The sequence below is a fragment of the Pseudophryne corroboree genome, chromosome 5 (genome assembly GCF_028390025.1).
Source record: "Pseudophryne corroboree isolate aPseCor3 chromosome 5, aPseCor3.hap2, whole genome shotgun sequence".
NCBI classification, from domain to species: domain Eukaryota; kingdom Metazoa; phylum Chordata; class Amphibia; order Anura; family Myobatrachidae; genus Pseudophryne; species Pseudophryne corroboree.
Window position 1 is genome coordinate 142,697,288 of NC_086448.1, and position 19,434 is coordinate 142,716,721.

A 19,434-nucleotide genomic window follows, 5' to 3' on the forward strand; every position below is an offset into this window, starting at 1 on the left:
CATTTACTACACAATGCTTGTACAATACTGACCTTTAAACTCATTCTCTTTAATAATTAAATGATGTGACTCAGAGCTGAGTAATCAGCCGCTGTGCTTTCATATAAATGAACAAACCAGGTGAAATTGTTCTTAAAAATTACCTCTAGAAGCAGGTCAGTAATGTTTTTTTTTAAGTTGTGCTATAAGTAAATATTACATTCTTAAACCATATTACATTTATGATTTGCATTTAAGCCAAACAAAGTCAACAATTAAAACAAATTTATAAATAATTAAAAATTAAGTATTTGGTCTTGTGGTAGATTGAGTTTTGTGCTGATTTTCACATAATGCACTTGGTTAGTAATGGCTAGAAAAAAAACTTGATGAAATAAAATAGTCCGTTACATAGTAAGGCTAAAAAGGAAACAATTCTATTAAGATCAACCTCTCAGGTCTATACTTTACTGATTGTATTCCTTTCCTCCAGTGCTGTGACACTGACCAAGCAGTGGGGGAATCAACAAGCATTAAAAAAAATGGTCTATCCAACTTAAATGGGCCTGTTACATGTCTTTTAACATGCGTATATGCATCAATCAATCTTTAAATCGATCGAAAAGAAATGTAACTGATTTCTTTTAGACATAATTTATTTTATTATTTCTACTTTATCATTCAAGATGTTTTTGCATATGCTAAGCTTCAATGTTCATCTGTTTACCGTATAGAGTATACAGTATATGAAATTAAATTTCTGTAGGATATGGTATTGGTTGCTGCAAAATTGTCTGGAAGATGACAGTTATTGGCCTGTACAAAAAAATCAACAACCATAATGTATATGGGATTATTATCAGGCATTGCACCTGTTGACAACCCACACTGTCATGCTGCTGTGTGGCTAGATTTATTAAGTATTGTGCTGGGATATGACAGTCAGTCTTAAGCCATAATCCACCTGAAATTCATTCATGTATGTGTAATTAATGTGCCGTGGGCATTGAAATGTGTGCAAAACAAATTAATTGATTTTCCTATTAATTTAATCATGTTTTTAAAACATGTACTCCTATGATTAACATTTGATGTTGTCTTTATCCCATGTCACTGTTCCATTCTTCAGTGGTTTTCTTGGTTGCGTAGCATAAGAGAAAAAATGAGTGACCCAAAGATCCCCGATGTGAAAGTTGATAACAATTACCCTACGACAGAAACCTTACTGGATGAAATACAAGAAGACAACACGTATGTACAATATTAGTGAATTAATTTTTCACATCTCTGTTGTTTTCATTAGTTATATTAATTATAGCTACATATAGTATATGTTCTTTATTGGAAGTGTTTCATAAAGAGGGGAATTTGATATAGTGTCTTTCCATAAGTGAAAATGTCTGGTGATTTTAATGATTCACTTACTGCCGTTACTTATGTAGGTATCACAAAATGGGTTGCATGTATTTTCTGTCCTTTTTTAATATCATAAAACATGAACACAATCCATACTGTATAAGAGGACTCTGACTGTTAGAAGCACATGTTAGCTATTTTTGGAAGGGGCCTATAAACATTCGGGTGTGGGATGTTAGGTAGATTAGATTTAGGTCGACAGTGTCTAGGTCAACCACTATTGGTCGACAGTACATAAGTCGACATGGTTTCTAGGTCGACAGGGACTCTAGGTCGACATAAGTTTTTTTTTTTTTTGGTGTCGTTTTCACCGTGCAGTGACCGAGAACCCCAATTAGTGCACTGTGTCACCTCCGCAACTGCTGCGCTCGGCACAGGTTACCGTTCCTAATTGTATTCCACATGGATCGTAAAGTATGAAAAACTAAAAAAAAACAACAAAAAAAACGCATGTCGACATTTTGTCAAGTCGACCTAGAACATGTCGACCTAGAGTCCCTGTCAACATAGAAACCATGTCGTCCTACTTACTGTCGACCAATAGTGGTTGACCTAGACAGTGTCGACCTACTTACTGTCAACCTAAAGACCGGATCCCAAACATTCACTGCTCTGCTGCATAAGAAGATCCCCCACCCATGCTAAAAGACTGGTTATGCATTCTGAATATAATTATAGTGTACTACCCTGTGGGAGAGATGTATCAAATCTTGGAGAGAGATAAAGTGGAGAAGTTTCCTAAAGCAACCCTTTAATAAATAGAGACACAAAGTCATATTGAAATGTCATATGAATCCATAGGTGTGTAAAAAGTCATTTGAAAAGAAGTTTGAATGTGAATATAGTTTGTATTTGTGTATATAGCATACTTGTCTACTCTCCTGCAAGTTGCGGGAGACTCACGATTTTTCAGGTAATCCCCTGCACCCACAGAAGAGTGGCAGAATCTCCCGCATCACACCAACTTCCTAGTGATGCGGGCAGGATGAGGAGATTATACAGGGAATGTAGGGGTCAGGGCTAAATGACACTAATTTCCATCATTTGACCCCATTCCCTCCTGAGGATGTGCAAATTGTGTCCTTTAGTTCCCGTAGTGGCAAGCATCGTCTCCTCCTTGGAACACAGAAAGTAGGCAACTATGGATGGTGTATAATAATTTTTGTGTGGGGTCTCTAAACAACTGATTGTTGCTAAAAAGCTCGCTGTATGTCTTAAAATAAAATGACTGTATGTAGCTGACAGTTGCCTGAAAATGAGCATGAAAAACAAATCACATTGTTATGCTGCTAATACCCATGTACAGGTTGAGCCTGCTATATCCAAAATTCTGATATACAGAGTAGTCCAAAATACACATTTTTTTTGAGCGCAACTGAGATATCTTTGCTACTGACGGTTCAGCAGGGACGTGCAGGCCAGAGAGGCAGGAGAGGCAGTGCCTCCCCTGCCATTAATGATTAAAATAATACCGTACAAAGAAGATACATATTCTGTGTCATAAGTATCTGCTTCATATTATTTTGATAATTTTGACTTTTGAATTGGCTTTGGGAGGCACCGATAGTGGTGCCTCCCATTGACAATGGTACAGTGGTCAAATCGGGGGGAGGGGCCATGCCGTGGGCTGTAAAAACCCACTGAAAATAAATTAAGTTGCACCATTAGAAGTGCCGCTGTGACACAGAGACGTGCTTTCACCCATGAAAGCACGTCTGTGTCACTGAGGAGGATGTGATTGGCCAGCGGATCCGTCACTGGATCCGCTGCCATCTCTGGGTTGGTACAGGCATATGTGGCGGAGGTGTGGACGTTAGCGTGGTGCGGGCATAGCGGCAGTGGTGTGGGCGTTTGTGGTGGTGGAGAGGCGTGGAGTTGCGGGCTTCAGCGGCAGGTCTGGATCCGAGAGGATCCAGTCCCTGCCTGCTATTCAGCATTCAGCGTCATTTTTTAAATACAAGATGGCCACCGTTCGCCAATCACGGCTCGCCATGTCATCGCCCCGCCCCCTCTGGCTGACTTATAAGTCAGCGTGAGGGAGCGTCTGTCAGTACAACGGCGGAGGAAGAGCAGAGAAGACCTCCTGAAGATAGAAGACGCCGTGGAAGTCCTGGATGGGCGGCAGCCATGAAAAAGGGCTTAACGGCTGCCGCCCACAGGTGAAGACACCGGAAGCACTGGGGAGATGATGGCCATGAAAAAGAGTTGAAAGGCTGTTGCCCCACCCTCCCCCCCCAGATGAAAATGCCGGAGGAAGACGCTGGAAGCCCTGGGAAGGTGGTGGCCATGAGAAAGAGCTTAAAGGCCGCCGTCCCCATGTGAAGATCCTGTACAATAAAACTTTTTTACATTTAAAAAAAAAAAAGGGTCTTGTTTTTATTTTAAAATTTTCTTTACAGGAGGACTACAGGTGCCAGCGGGCCCTTAAAGTCCGGGCATGCAGGTTTGCCGTAAATAACAAACCCCGCACCTATCGCCACCAGGGGAGCGGGGCATAGCACTGGGCTTTCAGCCCATTGCTGGTTGTTGCTCGGGAGGGGGGACCCCATTTTTTGGGGTCCCCACTTTCCAAGGAATACCAGCCCTGGTCTGAGTGGTATGGGAGTGGTAAATGTGATGGCAGGGGGACACCACACTGAGTGTTCCCCCTGCTATGGCATTACCCCTCCTGGCTGGTTCAGTTAAGTATATATAGGAAGGGTGGGGGGAGTATTTATCAGCCAGCTCCTCCCAGCCACTGACCTCACCGCTCGTCACTGTGGTTCATTGCACACAAACTTTGTTTAATATACAAAATTAGTACAAGTACTGTATAATATGACCCTAAGGCTGTGTGTATACGAAACATAAATGCATTCCATGTATGGGGATGCAATCAATTTGCTGACTGTCAGAATCCCTGCGGTCAGGATATCGACGCCAGAATCCCGACAGCCAACAATGCCGACAGCTGGAATCCTGACGCACAGGGGCTATTCCCACTCATAGGTGTCCACGACACCCATAGAGAGAGACTAGAACCTGTGGCGAGCGCAGCGAGCTACTGAGCCCGCACCGTGGTGAGCGCAGCGAGCCCACAAGTGAACTCTTAGCACTCGCCCTGATGCTGGCATTCTGGCGTCCAGGATGCCGCTATCAGGGTCTTGACAGCCGGCATCCCGCCTGCCGGTAAATAGTATGTAACCCTATGTATGTACACAAACTTTGTTTCATGCACAAAATTATTGCAAGTACTGTATAAAATGACCATCAGGCTGTATGTCTAAGGTGTAAATTAAACATGAATGCATTCTGTGTTTAGACTTGGGTCCCATCCCCACCATATATCTCAGAGGTTCTCAAACTCGGTCCTCGGCGGCCCACACAGTGTATGTTTTGCAGGTCTCCTCACAGAATCACAAGTGAAATAATTAGCTCCACCTGTGGACCTTTTAAAATGTGTCAGTGAGTAATTAATACACCTGTGCACCTGCTGGGTTACCTGCAAAACATGCACTGTGTTGGCCCACGAGGACCAAGTTTGAGAACCTCTGATATATCTCAATAGAAAAATTGGACATCCAAAATACTTCTGGTCCAAAGCATTTTGGATATCGGAGACTCAACGTGTACAGTGCAAATCTGGATATTTGGTCTAATCACAGGACCTGTCCAATTTCTTTAATCACATACTGCAGCTCAGAAATATGTTTGAATGACCAGATTATATTTGGTTCAGTCAGTCCAGGTCATAGACAACACACAAGAAGTCATCGGGCAATTAGATTAACAGCACCAGAATGCAGAATTATTAGCAATCTGATATCTCAGTATGTACTCTGTTATCACTTTTCTGAGACTATAAAAGTCCTTGCTTTTCCTAGGGAACAAAATGAAAAAAAGCAACCGAAAGAAAAACTGAAGACTGTTGGTCCAATTCAAATTGTAAGTCAATATGTTACATGGACACTTTCATAATACAGCATGACAATTGTATTTGATATCATAAAGTATAAAGCCTGTATACTAAACACTAACAAATTACGACAGTGCAGAGAATAGATCATCTGAGACAGAACAGTATCAAAAACTCTTAAGCCAAGAGAAAAATAATGAATAGTGCAGAACTGCAGGTATCTAACTAGAGATGTGCGGCAGACACTTTTTGAGGTTTTGGTTTTAGATCTGGATCTCTGCTCATGTTTTGGATCAGGATTGGTTTTGCCAAAATCACCCTTTCAGGATTTGTTTTTGTTTATTGGTTTGGATCTGGATTTTTTTTGAAAAAAAAAAATAAAAAAATAAAAAAAAAACTGAATTTGTGGGTAATTTTGATCCTACTGTATTATTAACCTCAATAACATTAATTTCCACTCATTTCCAGTCTGTTCTGAAACCTCACACCTCACAATATTGTTTTTAGGCCAAGAGGTTGCCCCGAGGTAGCTGGATGACTAAGCTAAGCGACACAAGTGGGCGGCACAAACACCTGGCCCATATAGGAGTGGCACTGCAGTTAGGGACAGAATGGCAGTTTTAAAAACTAGGCCCCAAAGAGCACATAATGCAAAGAAATAAAAGAGGTGCAAGATGGAATTGTCTTGGGCCCTCCCATCCACCCTTATGTTGTTTAAACAGGACATGTACAGTTTAATAAACTCATAATTTCAGCGACAGTTGGTCCCCCTGAAAAAAAGCTTGGCAAGTTCTCCAAATCATAGCTAGCTAAAATATATCACCTCCTTCTTTGATGACTTTTCACATTATGAGAAGAGGCAAGAGGAAGAGGAAAGTGTCAAGAAGGGGATTAAAAATTAGAGAGGCACACGCAATCAGGAACAACACACAGTCTTTCACCTCCACTCCTATATTTTGTTGTGGAACAGAAACAAAATATAATTACCACATTACTGGACAAACGGAAAAACTAGGGGCCAAAGCCTCCAAATTTTTACCCCCTTCTCCATTTTCTGGGATTAAGATACAGATGGAGCCACGCTAGTCATGGCTCCGTCTGTGAAAGGCGCGGCCACCCGGGCACGCTTATCGCCGAGAGTGTCCCAGTCGCCCGAACAGAGATGCTCTGAATGGGAGTATCTCTGTGCACTCCCGGTGTGACTAGTCAGATGGATCGCCTCAGATGAGCGCGGCTCCGTCTGTAATGTCGGAATTAATGCTGGGATGCAAATAAACTGGTGTATACCACAGGATCAAGATTGGATATTTTCCCCTTCATGGAGTCTGGAGACTTACTGTATTTTGTGAAAATCTTGCGCGTTTCTATTTTTCCATTTTTTTAATTGCATTTTATTTTTGTTTTACACAGCTCCCAGTTACACGCATGTTAGCATACCTGTGTGTCCCAGTTACACGCATATGAGCATACCTGTGTGTCTTTGTTTATTTTTTTCATATTTAATTTTTAAATAAAGCAGCCCTTTAGACATTTTAGCAGCCCCTCCTGAGCCCCCACAGCAGCCCCGGATGGGGCAAGTTGAGTTCTGGTGGGTTCGGTACAGTACTAAGCCTGACTGTGCAGTAAAGTTTTTTGTTATGCAACCCCTGCCCTTACCACTTTACAGTCAAAAATAATTTCATACTATAAGTAGGACTGTGGAAGGAAGCAATGCTAACCTCTGTGCCCACAGCATGCCTCAGCATGGCAAGCCAGACATCTTCCCGGCTGTAAGCCACCATGAGACTCCATACAGGGCCTTATTCAGTAACTGTTTGTCAGCCGTAGTGGGTTGCGCCGGTGCCCGGCCGTTGCAAGTCAACGGGGCCGATGCATCACTTCCGCCGCTGATGTCCTGTCCCCAGACAGTTGCCTGGCAACCAGGACGCCGCGCTTAGTGCACGAGGGGCCAGCTGCATCAATCAGGGCCCAGAGGGGCTGGGCTGCCTGGTCCTCACAGCATTGGTTGGTAGGGCCTTTATTAGGAGAGCCAGGATAGTTCAGCCCCGCTGGTTATAGCTTCCTGTGCAGCCTGCCTTCCTGCCCCTGGAGTGTTCCTGCATCCTGCTTGTATTCTTCGGTATCCTGTGTCCAGTTTCCTGAGTCCGGGCTGAAAGATTGTTTCCTGCTGACCTCCGAGTTATCTTTCAGTGGAGTGGCCTGGCATCTGAAGCTTCGGGGTTCCGGTCGTTTTCTGCATACATCCTTCGTGGTGTCGTGAGTAGCGGCTTTGTCGCACTGTTTGGCTGAAGCCGTATTTTCTCTATTTGTGTTCGGTTGTGTCATTTCTGCGGAGAGTTTCGCATCGCTGCCCTCGCCTTATTACGACGGGTCCGTATTTGGTGTTTAGGCTGTGTTACTTTGGTTACGGTTTTCTTGGCGGCCGCGCCGCACATAAATTAGTTATAGTTTTCAGTAGTTTCCGCTTTATCTTTTGTATCTGTCTTAGTTAGCTTTCCCCTTGTTCTCTCTCTGTCTCGGTCAACGCCTTGTCACCAACTAAGACCGGGGGGGCAGAGGGGGGGGGGCATCGGAGTTTATGCAGACCTAATCCGCTCATTCAAATGCGGCTGCTGAGGGCCCAAGAAACCATAGTCTCACAGGCATTGACCGACCACTAGGGAGGGACAATGAAGTCAGGGTTTTCCGTTAGGGGTTGCTGCAAATCTCAGTTCGAACTGTAGCATCACGTTTCTGTACTCGGAGCTCCTCTGTTGCCACACTGTCTCTCGGGTTCCAACTATGTTGAACATAACATTATCACTGGCCACAAAACAATCAGGGTGGCCTTGAAATTCTGTCCTCATGAATCCTTCGGTGCAAGGTCAGAATCCCAGCCAGGTATTGGCTAGTCACATCCAAAATCTCACTCAGATGGTGCAGGATCTTACCCTTCGGGTGAGGTCTCAGGAGGATCTTTATCAAACTTCCCCCCGAGTATATCCCCAGAACCCAAGATGACTCTTCCAGACCACTTTTTTTAAATTTTTGATAGAGTTGTAAACTTTATTTTCACTTAAGGCCCCAGTCCTCAGGTTCAGAAACTCAGCGGGTGGGCATAGTTATGTATTTACTTCAGGGGGACCCGCAAACCTGGGCTTTTGGGCTAAAACCCAGTGACGCAGCATTACTCACTGTTGATGCCTTTTTAAAATCCTTAGGTCTGTTGTATGACGATCCTGATAGAGAAGCATCTGCAGAAAGCCATTTACGTGCGTTAAGACAGGGTAAATATCCCGCTGCGGCATACTGTACTGAGTTTCGCCGGTGGTCGAACTACTGTGGCAGGAATGATCCTGCCTTGTGCAGTCAGTTTCGCCTCAACTTGTCTGAAGTGATAAAAGATAGTCTCATTCAGTAACCAGTCCCAGAGACTTTGGATAAGCTCATGGAGCTTGCTATCAAGATCGATCGCCGTTTCCGAGAGCGGAGGACTGAAAAAGTGGCTAGTATCAGGCCTAGTCCGTGTGTGTATGCTCTCCCCGAGGACATCGAGGAACCCATGCAAGTTGATCTGTCCCGACTTTCCTCTGAAGAGAGAACCAGGAGGTTAAATTTAGGGCTCTGCTTATACCTTAGCGGCAAAGGACATGTTGCGCACAGCTGCCCAAATAAGCAGGGAAATGCCCTGACCAAGTGAAAGTTGAGGGGGTTCACTTAGGTCTTTAACTAGTGTTCTCACACGATTCTTTATTAGTTCCTGCCGCGGTATCGTCAGGAAATCAGAGTTCTTTTGTTTCTGCATTTATTGATAGCGGAGCTGCTGGGAACTTCATGCATCTTACTTGGGCTCAAACTCTAGGAATTCCGTGGCTCCAGCTCAGTAGACCGATTACCATGCGCGGTCTCGATGGTGGTCATCTCTCTCATGGGGTAATTACCCATCAGACCACACCATTGCACTTGACTGTAGGTGCGTTACATTCTGAGTAGATTTACATTTTTTCTCACCCATTGTCAAGCCGTGCTTCTAGTCTTGGATCATCCTTGGCTTGCCATCCATAATCCAACCATTGATTGGCAATCTGGGGATATTTCACGGTGGGGTTCCAACTGCTCTAAGAGGTGTATTTCTCGTCCTGTGCGGGTTGCTGTCATTGCTTCAGAACGTATTCCATCAGTTTACCAGGACTATGCAGATGTATTTTCCAAGGGTAATGCGGGATGTCCTTCCGCCCCACACGCTCCTATGATTGCACCATTGTCCTCGTTCCCGGTGCTATCTTGCCTAAAGGAAGACTCTATGCACTGTCTGGCCCAGAGGCTAAGGCCATGGATGATTACGTGCAGGAAAGTCTAAAAAAGGGATTTATTAGGCCCTCGAAATCCCCTTTGATGGTGGGGGTTTTTTTTGTTGAAAAAAAAAACGGATCTCTTAGGCCTTGCATTGACTATCAGGCCCTGAATAAAATTTCTGTAAAAACACTTACCCCTTACTGTTAATTTCTGTGTTGTTTGATCAACTCCGCACCATGGTCATTTTTTCTAAAATTGTCCTTAGAGGAGCGTATAACCTCATCCGAATAAGATCTGGGGATGAGTGGAAGACAGCTTTTAGTACACAGTTTGGACACTACGAATGTCTTGTGATGCCGTTTGGTCTAATGCTCCTGCGGTGTTTCAGGATCTTATTAATGATGTCCTCTGCGACTTCCTGGGGAAATTCATAGTAGTTTATTTGGATGACATCTTAATTTATTCGGAGTCTCCGGAACAGCAAGTTCTCCTCAATGTTCGGCAAGTACTTAAAAAATTGCGGGAGAATCACTTGTATGCCAAGTATGGACAAATAGCCGCAGTAGCAAAAGGGTCGAGCACAAAGCAGAGTCAAGGGGCAGTTCCTGATGTTTGGTATACAGACGTGCAATGCAGTCTCAAAAAAGAGAGTAATCAGTTTCCATAGCAGAGATCTGGTTAACAAATGGGACAATCAGTATTGGGGGCAAGCAGAGTGCAGAGAGTAATAGGGACTGTAATCCAAAACTGGTATACAGAAGGACTATAACAGGAACAAGGATAAGCTGCTAGTCTCAGGCATACTAGACAATCACCTAGCACTGAGTTCTAGCTCTGACCCTGAATTACTGTATACAGGCCCTCATTCCGAGTTGATCTCTTGCTAGCTATTTTTTACAGAGCAGCGAACAGATAGTCACCGCCTATAGGGTAGTGTATTTTCGCTTTGCAAGTGTGCGAACACTTGTGCAGCCGAGCGGGACGAAAAATGTTTCCACTTTCTGAGTAGCTCTGGACTTACACAGCCCCAGGGGCAAACGCAGGATTTATTCAGGGGGGTTTCCGTGGGTGTGTATGTATGTATGTGTGTGTGTGTGTGTGTGTGTGTATGTATATATATATATATATATAAACACACACACACACATATATATATACAGCCGGCATTTTAACTGCATCCCATATGTATGTATGTATGTATAAAATGCCGGCTGTCGGAATCCCGACGCTCAGGAGACTGACGCCAGAATCCTGACAGCTGGTGAAATATTGAACAAAATCCCGACATCCACAGGGTATTCCACTCAGTTGGTGGGTCCAAGCCACCAACCGAGTGGGAATATAACATGTGGCGAGCGGAGTGAGTCACCGGGTCCGAAGCGGTATTTATACACATGTATAAATACTAGTGATGAGCGGGTTCGGTTTCTTGGAAACCGAACCCCCTCGAACTTCAGCCTTTTTACACGGGTCCGAGCCATGCTCGGATTCTCCCGTGTGGCTCGGGTAAACCGAGCGCGCCCGAACGTCATCATCCCGCTGTCGGATTCTCGCGAGACTCGGATTCTATATAAGCAGCCGCGCATCGCCGCCATTTTCACACGTGCATTGAGATTGATAGGGAGAGGACGTGGCTGGCGTCCTCTCCGTTATAGTAGAAAAGACACAGAGTGACTTAGTTATAATTGTGGGGAGGATTGGGGACGGGGAGCAGCTGTTAGGGAGTACAGTGCAGGGTTTTGATTATAATAGTAGTGACCACCAGTTTAATCCGTTGGTTCTCTGCCTGAAAAAAACACTCCACCATATCTGAGCTCAGTGTGCTGCACTGCTGCATGATATATTTGTGCTGAGTTCACTGCTCACACTGCCTAATTGTGGGGACTGGGGAGCAGTTATAGCAGGAGTACAGTGCACAGTTTTGCTGACAGTGACCACCAGTCCAGTATACGTTTGTCTGCCTGAAAAACCCTCCTGTGGTGGCTTTTTTTTTCTTCATACTAGTTTAGCAGTCTGCTGACAGTGTCCACCAGGTCCGTTATTATTATATACAGTAATATATATTATATATATAGTACGCTAGGCCACGGCTGTACCTACCTCTGTGTCGTCACTCGTCGTCCATAAGTAATATAATACTATACTATCCATCCATCTACATTGTATACCTGAAGTGGCTTTTTTTTTCTTCATACTAGTTTAGCAGTCTGCTGACAGTGTCCACCAGGTCCGTTATTATTATACAGTATATTATATATATATAGCAGTACGGTAGGCCACGGCTGTACCTACCTCTGTGTCGTCACTCATCCTCCATAAGTAATATAATACTATACTACCCATCCAACTACATTGTATACCTGTGGTGGCTTTTTTTTTTCTTCATACTATTTTAGCAGTCTGCTGACAGTGTCCACCAGGTCCTTTATTATTATACAGTATATTATATATATATATAGCAGTACGGTAGGCCACGGCTGTACCTACCTCTGTGTCCTCACTCGTCGTCCATAAGTAATATAATACTATACTATCCATCCATCTACATTGTATACCTGTGGTATCTTTTTTTTCCTTCATACTAGTTTAGCAGTCTGCTGACAGTGTCCACCAGGTCCGTTGTTATTATTATACAGTATATTATATATATATATATAGCAGTACGGTAGGCCACGGCTGTACCTACCTCTGTGCCGTCACTCGTCGTCCATAAGTAATAATAGTATACTATCCATCCATCTACATTGTATACCTGTGGTGGCTTTTTTTTCTTCATACTAGTTTAGCAGTCTGCTGACAGTGTCCACCAGGTCCGTTATTATTATTCTGTATATATTATATATATAGCAGTACAGTAGGCCACGGCTGTACCTACCTCTGTGTTATCACTCGTCGTCCAAAAGTAATAATAGTATACTATCCATCCATCTACATTGTATACCTGTGGTGGCTTTTTTTTCTTCATACTAGTTTAGCAGTCTGCTGACAGTGTCCACCAGGTTCGTTATTATTATTCTGTATATATTATATATATAGCAGTACGGTAGGCCACGGCTGTACCTACCTCTGTGTCGTCACTCGTCGTCCATAAGTAATAATAGTATAGTATCCATCCATCTACATTGTATACCTGTGGTGTCTTTTTTTCTTTGCGTCATGTGCTGTTTGGGGAGTATTTTTTTGTGTATAATCTGTTTTTACTGAAAAGGATACAGACTTGTGTCAACTTATACATCCATATGAACATGTCAACAGTAAACGGCTACACATAGTGGCGTATAGAAATATGAACATAGTGTGGTTGCGTGATCAATGTTTCCACAGTCTGCCCAAACAATTTTGCATTAAGGAACATTAGAAGAAAACTAACACAGAACTAGAAAAAGAACACGACAGAGAAAGAGGTGACCGCATCGAGAATGCAGAGAAAAAAAAAGGGAAGGATATGTGAACTGCATAGACACGTACAAACATACAGGCCCGGGGCACCTGGCCACTAGATTCCACTCTCAGTTCATGTCATAGAGGAGGTATAGTTCTTGTATGACTCGGAGGTCTTATACTCTATCCAAGGCAACCACGTAGCAATAAACTCAGACCGTCTATCCCCGGCGGTCAGTAATATATCTTCCATATTCATGTAGTAGTCCAGTCTGGAGAACCAGGTACAACATGTAGGAGGCTTGGAGGACCTCCACAGAGTGGGTATTACTGCTCGGGCGGCATTGCCAAGATTAACAGTGATGACCTATAGGTAGAGAGAGGAGTAGTGGAGTGGTCCAGTAGCCAAAAATCCGGGTCTGAGGGGACAGGAGCATGTATAATAATACCAGAAATGGAAATTACTTCCCCCCAAAAAGACTTAATAAGCGGACAGGTCCACCAGATGTGCAACAAAGAGCCTAGGTCTTTATGACATCTCCAACAGGCAGGTGAGACAGATGGGGAAAAAGCGTGGAGGAGGGTAGGATGTCTGTACCATCTCATCAGAATCTTATATTGTGTTTCCCTGACCTGTATGCATATAGAGCTTCTATGGGCTTTAAGGAAGATAGAGTCCCACTCCCTATCTGATGTCATGAATCTGCATTCTCCATCGCATCTCTACTGTGGAACTACAGGTTGCAGCAGTTCATTTCTGTTCCAGTTCTAGTTTTCAGTCTACTGCAGCCTGGAGCACACAGTACTTCAGCTAACTCACAGCTGATCTGAACACCTAATCCAGCGGGGTGTGCTCTCACAGAGATGCAACATCCAATCATCACAGACCAAGGGGTATAAACTCCAGTTCCTGGCTCAGTCTCATTGCCTTGGACAACACGCCACATTCTGTGAACAGGCGTCTCCTGTTTGCAGTCCTCTGTCTGCAGAGATACCCCTGTGTATTGGACCTGTGGAACTACAGGTCCAGCAGTTCCAGTTCCGTTCCAGTTCCAGTTCAAATCTTCAATTCTTTGTTTCCAGCAATCTCCTATTTCTGGCATCTCCAAGTTGTTTCCCTGTTCCAGTGTTCCTGTGGAACTACAAGTAGCAGCAACCACTCCAGCTCTCCTGCGAGTCACATTCAGTGTGCAAGTTCCTGTGTTCCAGTCTCCAGTCTTCATTGTTCCAGTTTGCTACAAACTCCAGCCACAGTCTGCTACACCAATCTGCAGTAAGAGACTTTCCTCAGGTGTCTTCTCAGTTCTCAGCCTCTTCACCTAATTACCAGCATTCCACACTGTGCATTGCCTTTAGCACTTAACATCTTGCTGTGTTAGGACTGTCTCCTGCTAGGGCCTTGCTTTGCTTAAAGACGTATGCTTCTACAGAGACTGTGTGCTTTGATGGCTATTCGTTATATACCAGAGTTTTGTTTGCTGCATCTGATTTCATTATTGCCTTATCATTTATATCAAGTTTCAAGTTCATCTTCATTGCTTATTTGTTACCAGTGACTTTTGAAATATTCATTTATCGGAATAAGTTATTATTCATTGTTCCTGTCATTGGTTATCCCTGTGTGATAATAAATATCAAGCGCACATGCGCGGAACTTTTTGTCCATTTCCCAGTTTCCTCTATCACTCCTACAATGACCCACTAGTGCCCCCTCCGGGGACATACTAAATCAGAATCCTGACATCTGAGAGTGAAATATTCAGGTCTCTTTCCCATTTCCGGGTGAAAAGAGGGGGGGTCAAGGAGTCGAATGTACTTAGAAGTCTATACAGGGTGGACACCGTGTGTACTGGGTTCAGGGGCGCAACACACATTTTTTCAAATGGGGTCAGCTCACGAGATGCTTGCCGGTATATATTATCCGTGTATAGGAAGTGTCGAACCTGCAAGAACTTCCAGAAGTCAGCCTGCGGAATCTCTCATTTTGTCCTAATGTCTGAGAATTGCTTGACCCCTGATGGTTGAACTAGCTGACCCACTCTAAAAAGTCCCTCCAACGCCCAGTTTCGGTAATAACCCAGGGAAAGCCCAGGTGGGAAAGCTGGGTTGCTCAGAAAGGAAATAAGGGGGCCAAATACTGAGGAAAGGGTCGGTCGTCGCATTATTCCCCTCCAGAAGGTGAGCGTAGGGGAGACAGTTGGGTGAGGGAGCAGGAGTTTGGGTACGTTCGGGAGCCAAGGAAAAATTTCAGGGTACATCTGGACATATAGGCCCTCTAAGACCACCCACTGTTTCAGCTCTCGACTCCTGGTCCAGTCCAAGATAATAGGTTTTAATATCTGGGAGTAGAAACCCACCTTTTTTAGGCGGGCGGGTCAGAATGGTTCTACCAATTCTAGGCCTCTTACGCCGCCAAATAAATTGTTGGATTAAGGAATTTATGGTCTGGAACCAGGAGTCTGGGATCCTAATCGGTAAGGTCTGGAGGAGATAGAGCAACCTGGGTAGTGTGTTCATTTTTACAACGTTGATTCTGCCTAGCCATGAAAGATTGTGGTGTTGCCATCTGCAGTAGTCATTTCTAATGGCCTGGAGAATAGGGAGGAAGTTTAGGGACATCAGTCGCGATAAGTCGGTAGAAAGTTGGACTCCTAGATACGTGATGTGGGAATCTCTCCATATAAATGGGAAAGTGGATTTCAAAACAGTTAAAGTCGTTGGAGGGATTGAGATAGGGAGGGCATAGGATTTGGACGTGTTGACTTTAAAACCTGAGAGTGAGCTGAAATTGTCCAGCTCACACATCAGGTGGGGGAGTGAGTGGGTGGGTTGTGTGACAACTGTCAGCAGGTCATCCGCAAACAGGGCAAGTTTATATTCCATGTTACCTACTTGAAGCCCCTTGGACAAGGGGCAGCCCTGTCTCATACCATTGCTTATAGAGAAAGTATCAGAAAGGATCCCATTAACCCGCACTCTAGCCGATGGCTGCGTATAGAGTGATAATATTCTATGGAGAGCTTGTGGACCCAACCCAATGTGCTCCAGCACCGCCCTCATGAAGTCCCAATTGACTCTATCGAAGGCCTTTTCGGCATCTGTAGACAGCAGGACAGAAGATGTCCCGCTACTAGTAGCCAGATCTATAAGGTTAAGGATCTTTGTTGTATTATCCTTTGCTTCTCGGCCCAGAACAAAGCCCACCTGATCACTGTGAATGAGTGATGGGAGAAACTCGTTCAATCTCAGAGCCATCAATTTCGCAAAGAGTTTGAGATCCACGTTAAGCAAAGAAATGGGCCTGTAGCTGGAACACACTGAGGGGTCCTTCCCCTGTTTAGGAATCACAGTGATCTGAGCCTCTAGAGACTGACGTGAGAAGTGTGTATTTGCAGAGACGGAGTTAAAGGCCTGTAACAATCTGGGGGCTAGAGTCCCCTTAAATGTCTTGTAATAAGTGGCAGTAAAACCGTCCGGGCCTGGGCTCTTACGTAGGGGTGTGGAGGAGATGACCTGTTCTACTTCAGTTAGGGTGAAGGGGGCTTCTAGGGAGTCCCGAGCGGAGAGTGGCAACTGGGGAAACGCCACCTTAGCTAAGTATTCCCTGGATCTCAACATATTAGAAAGGGGATCATGGGCCGGAGAAGGGTCGCCTAGGTTATATAAGGTGGTATAGTAGTTTTTAAAACTCTCTGCTATCTCTGGTGACTTAAAGCATACGGAGCCCGCACCAGTATTCATGGAGGGAATAAAAGAGGCCATTCGCTGGGATCTAATCGCCTGTGCTAGCAAGCGTCCTGGCTTATTTCCCCATTTATAGTATTTGCTGTTGCATTTACGGAGAGAGGCTTGAATTTTATTATTGAGGGTTGTCCGGAGGTGCGTCCGAGCTCCGGACAACTCTGCCAAGTCGGAGGGAGACAGGGAAGATCTATGGCGGGCCTCTAGAGAATGGATTTTATGCAACAAAGTGGAGATTAAGGCCAGTCTATTCTTCTTCACAAAAGAGCCCAATTGGATCAATTTACCTCTTATGACACATTTGTGGGCCTCCCAGACAGTGATTTTGGATAGATCCCCCGTATCATTAATATCAAAGTACTCTGATAACGCCTTGTCGAGTTCCGATTTGCAATACCCATCGTGTAAGAGGGATTCATTAAGGCGCCAGGTCCAAGGGCCAGGGGATCGGGAGGGGGCAGCAAGAGATAGGAATACCGGGGCATGGTCCGACCAAGTAATGGAGCCAATGGAGGCGTCCACTAATAAGGGGAGGTGTCTATGGATCAAAAACAAATAGTCTAGTCATGAATAGACCTGATGTGGGTGTGAGAAGAATGAGAAATCTCTATCAGCAGGGTGCGTGACTCTCCAGGAGTCAGCTAGTTGAAGTTCATGAAAGACCTTCCTAACCTGTCTATGTTTTTGTGCAGAGAATTTAGGGGTCAGCGGGGACGTGTCAATGGTGGGGTCCATGGACCAGTTCAAGTCACCTCCCAAAACAACAACACCTGTCATAAGGGCATCTAGTCGGGGGATTTGGGAGCGGAGGAAGGACAGTTGGCCCTGGTTTGGAGCATAGATGGCTATGAGAGTGTACGCCTGGGAAAATATATTGCATTGGACCACCAGCAATCTCCCAGGCACTAATTTATGGACAGAGACATCAGTAACTTGTAAAGCTTAAGAGAAAAGTATAGCAACCCCTTTACACTTACTTTCAGGGTTATTGGAGTAGAAAGTGAGGGGAAAGCTATGACTTATTAACGTGGGCCTGCGTGCAGAAATCTTAAAGTGCGTCTCCTGGATTAGGGCCACATCCACCCCATCTAATCGCAGTGTCCGGAATAAATGGGACCTCTTTTCAGGGATGTTAAGACCTTTAGCGTTAATTGAGGCAAATTTAAGAGTACCCGGGGCAGGCATCACATCGTGTCACAGCACAAGATAGCAAGAGACTCGGATCGGTCACCAACAATGAAAATAAAAAAACAATACAGAAGAAAGAGAAAGGAAGAAGAGAAAGACACAGAGAATAGGAACATCATAAACAAATAAACACCCACAATGGGAGAGCAGGTAAGTACATATACCAGCTTTCCCATAGGGCACCCCCATAGGCATTATCCCTAGTATAAGTAGTTTAAAACCATGCAAACATTGGTAAGAATTGGCAGCAACAACTAATTAATTACTATTATAGTCACAAAACTCAAACTCAATTCCAGGTCTGCTGGCAGAACCGGGGGGACACGGTGAAGTGGAGCAGTAGTAGTGTGGGGCCATACAAATCGTGTCGCACCCGGCGTGCCACAGCCGGAACGTGCAAGCCTCCTGCTTAAAGCAAGGAAGTCTGGATTACAGGGCAGTGACAAACTGTTTCTTCAGGTAGTGGAGGAGTCCTGGCTCGCTGGCAGGGGTTTTGAAGCTTTCTTCTGAGAGTTGGTTACAACTTGCCATGGCGCTCCATTCCCTGCAGGTTGTGGTGGGTGTAGATCCGGTAGAATGAAGTCCCAATCCTGGATTTTCAGAGGTGGGAGACCGAGAGCGGAGCATAAAGTGGGGAGATCGGAGGGAGTAAATAGGGTGTGTATCTTCCCCGATGCGGATACTTGTAGGCTGAAAGGGAAACCCCATCGGTATTTCAGTTGTCGCTTGCGGAGTTCCTCTGTAAGGGGGCGGAGGATCTTTCTTTGTTGGAGCGTATGCCAGGAGAGATCCTGAAAGATGGAGATTGGATCACCATTAAAGTCCAGGTCATCTATGCGGCGCACTTTGCTCATAATTTCCTCTATTTGAGCGTAGTAGTGCAGTCGACATATAACATCCCGGGGCAGGTCAGAGGGGAGCCCCCTTGGTGTGAGGGCGCGGTGAGTCCTGTCAAAGACTATGGCGGGGGCCGGGTCTTCATCCAAAACTGCGTGAAATATTTTCGTCAGGGCATCAACAAGGCCTGTCTGGGGGACATCTTCCGGGATACCCCTCACCCGAACATTGATCCTCCTACCTCTGTTGTCCAAATCCAACACACGAGTCTGCAACGACCGGATTTCCTCAGATTGAGCTTTAATGACATCCGTTAGATACCCCAGAAAGGTATCTGCAGAGTCACGATGATCTTCTAGCGTGGTCACTCTATCTGAAAGCTGCGAGATATCATGTTTTATAGATGCCAGCTCTCTACGCATGGTGTCTTGGAGGTCCTGTTTAGTTGGCAGCGTTTTCATAAATTTCAGGATGTCTTGAAGAGCCGTGTCGCTGTGGGCGTGTGGGACAGGTTGCTCCATCGCTAATGGGGAGGGAGGAGAGGCGGATTGACAAGAGGATGGGCTTGCGGGGGAAAGACCTCCAGAGAGCGCAGAGGGAGTGGTGTGTAAGAACGCTCTTGGGACACGGTCTCCCTAGGTTGTGTCGTATTACTTTTCCTTCTCCCGGATCTGACCATGCTTAAAGGAGGACAAGTAGTTAAATGCTAGCATGTGTTGGCG

General features: G+C 45.0%; 1 protein-coding gene across 4 annotated transcripts in view; it reads left to right on the plus strand.

Moving 5' to 3' along the window:
• The window catches only part of LOC134927386 (ATP-binding cassette sub-family B member 5-like), a 328,704-nt gene that overhangs the window by 111,344 nt on the left and 197,926 nt on the right, over window positions 1-19,434 (plus strand). For 2 of the 4 annotated variants that reach the window (XM_063921756.1, XM_063921758.1), the window contains exons 2-3: window positions 1,109-1,230; window positions 5,259-5,319. In XM_063921756.1, coding sequence (XP_063777826.1) covers window positions 1,109-1,230; window positions 5,259-5,319 — 183 coding nt within the window. Of the gene's footprint in view, window positions 1-95; window positions 156-1,108; window positions 1,231-5,258; window positions 5,320-19,434 lie in introns of those variants that run through there. The other 2 variants (XM_063921759.1, XM_063921760.1) reach the window with 2 other exon arrangements.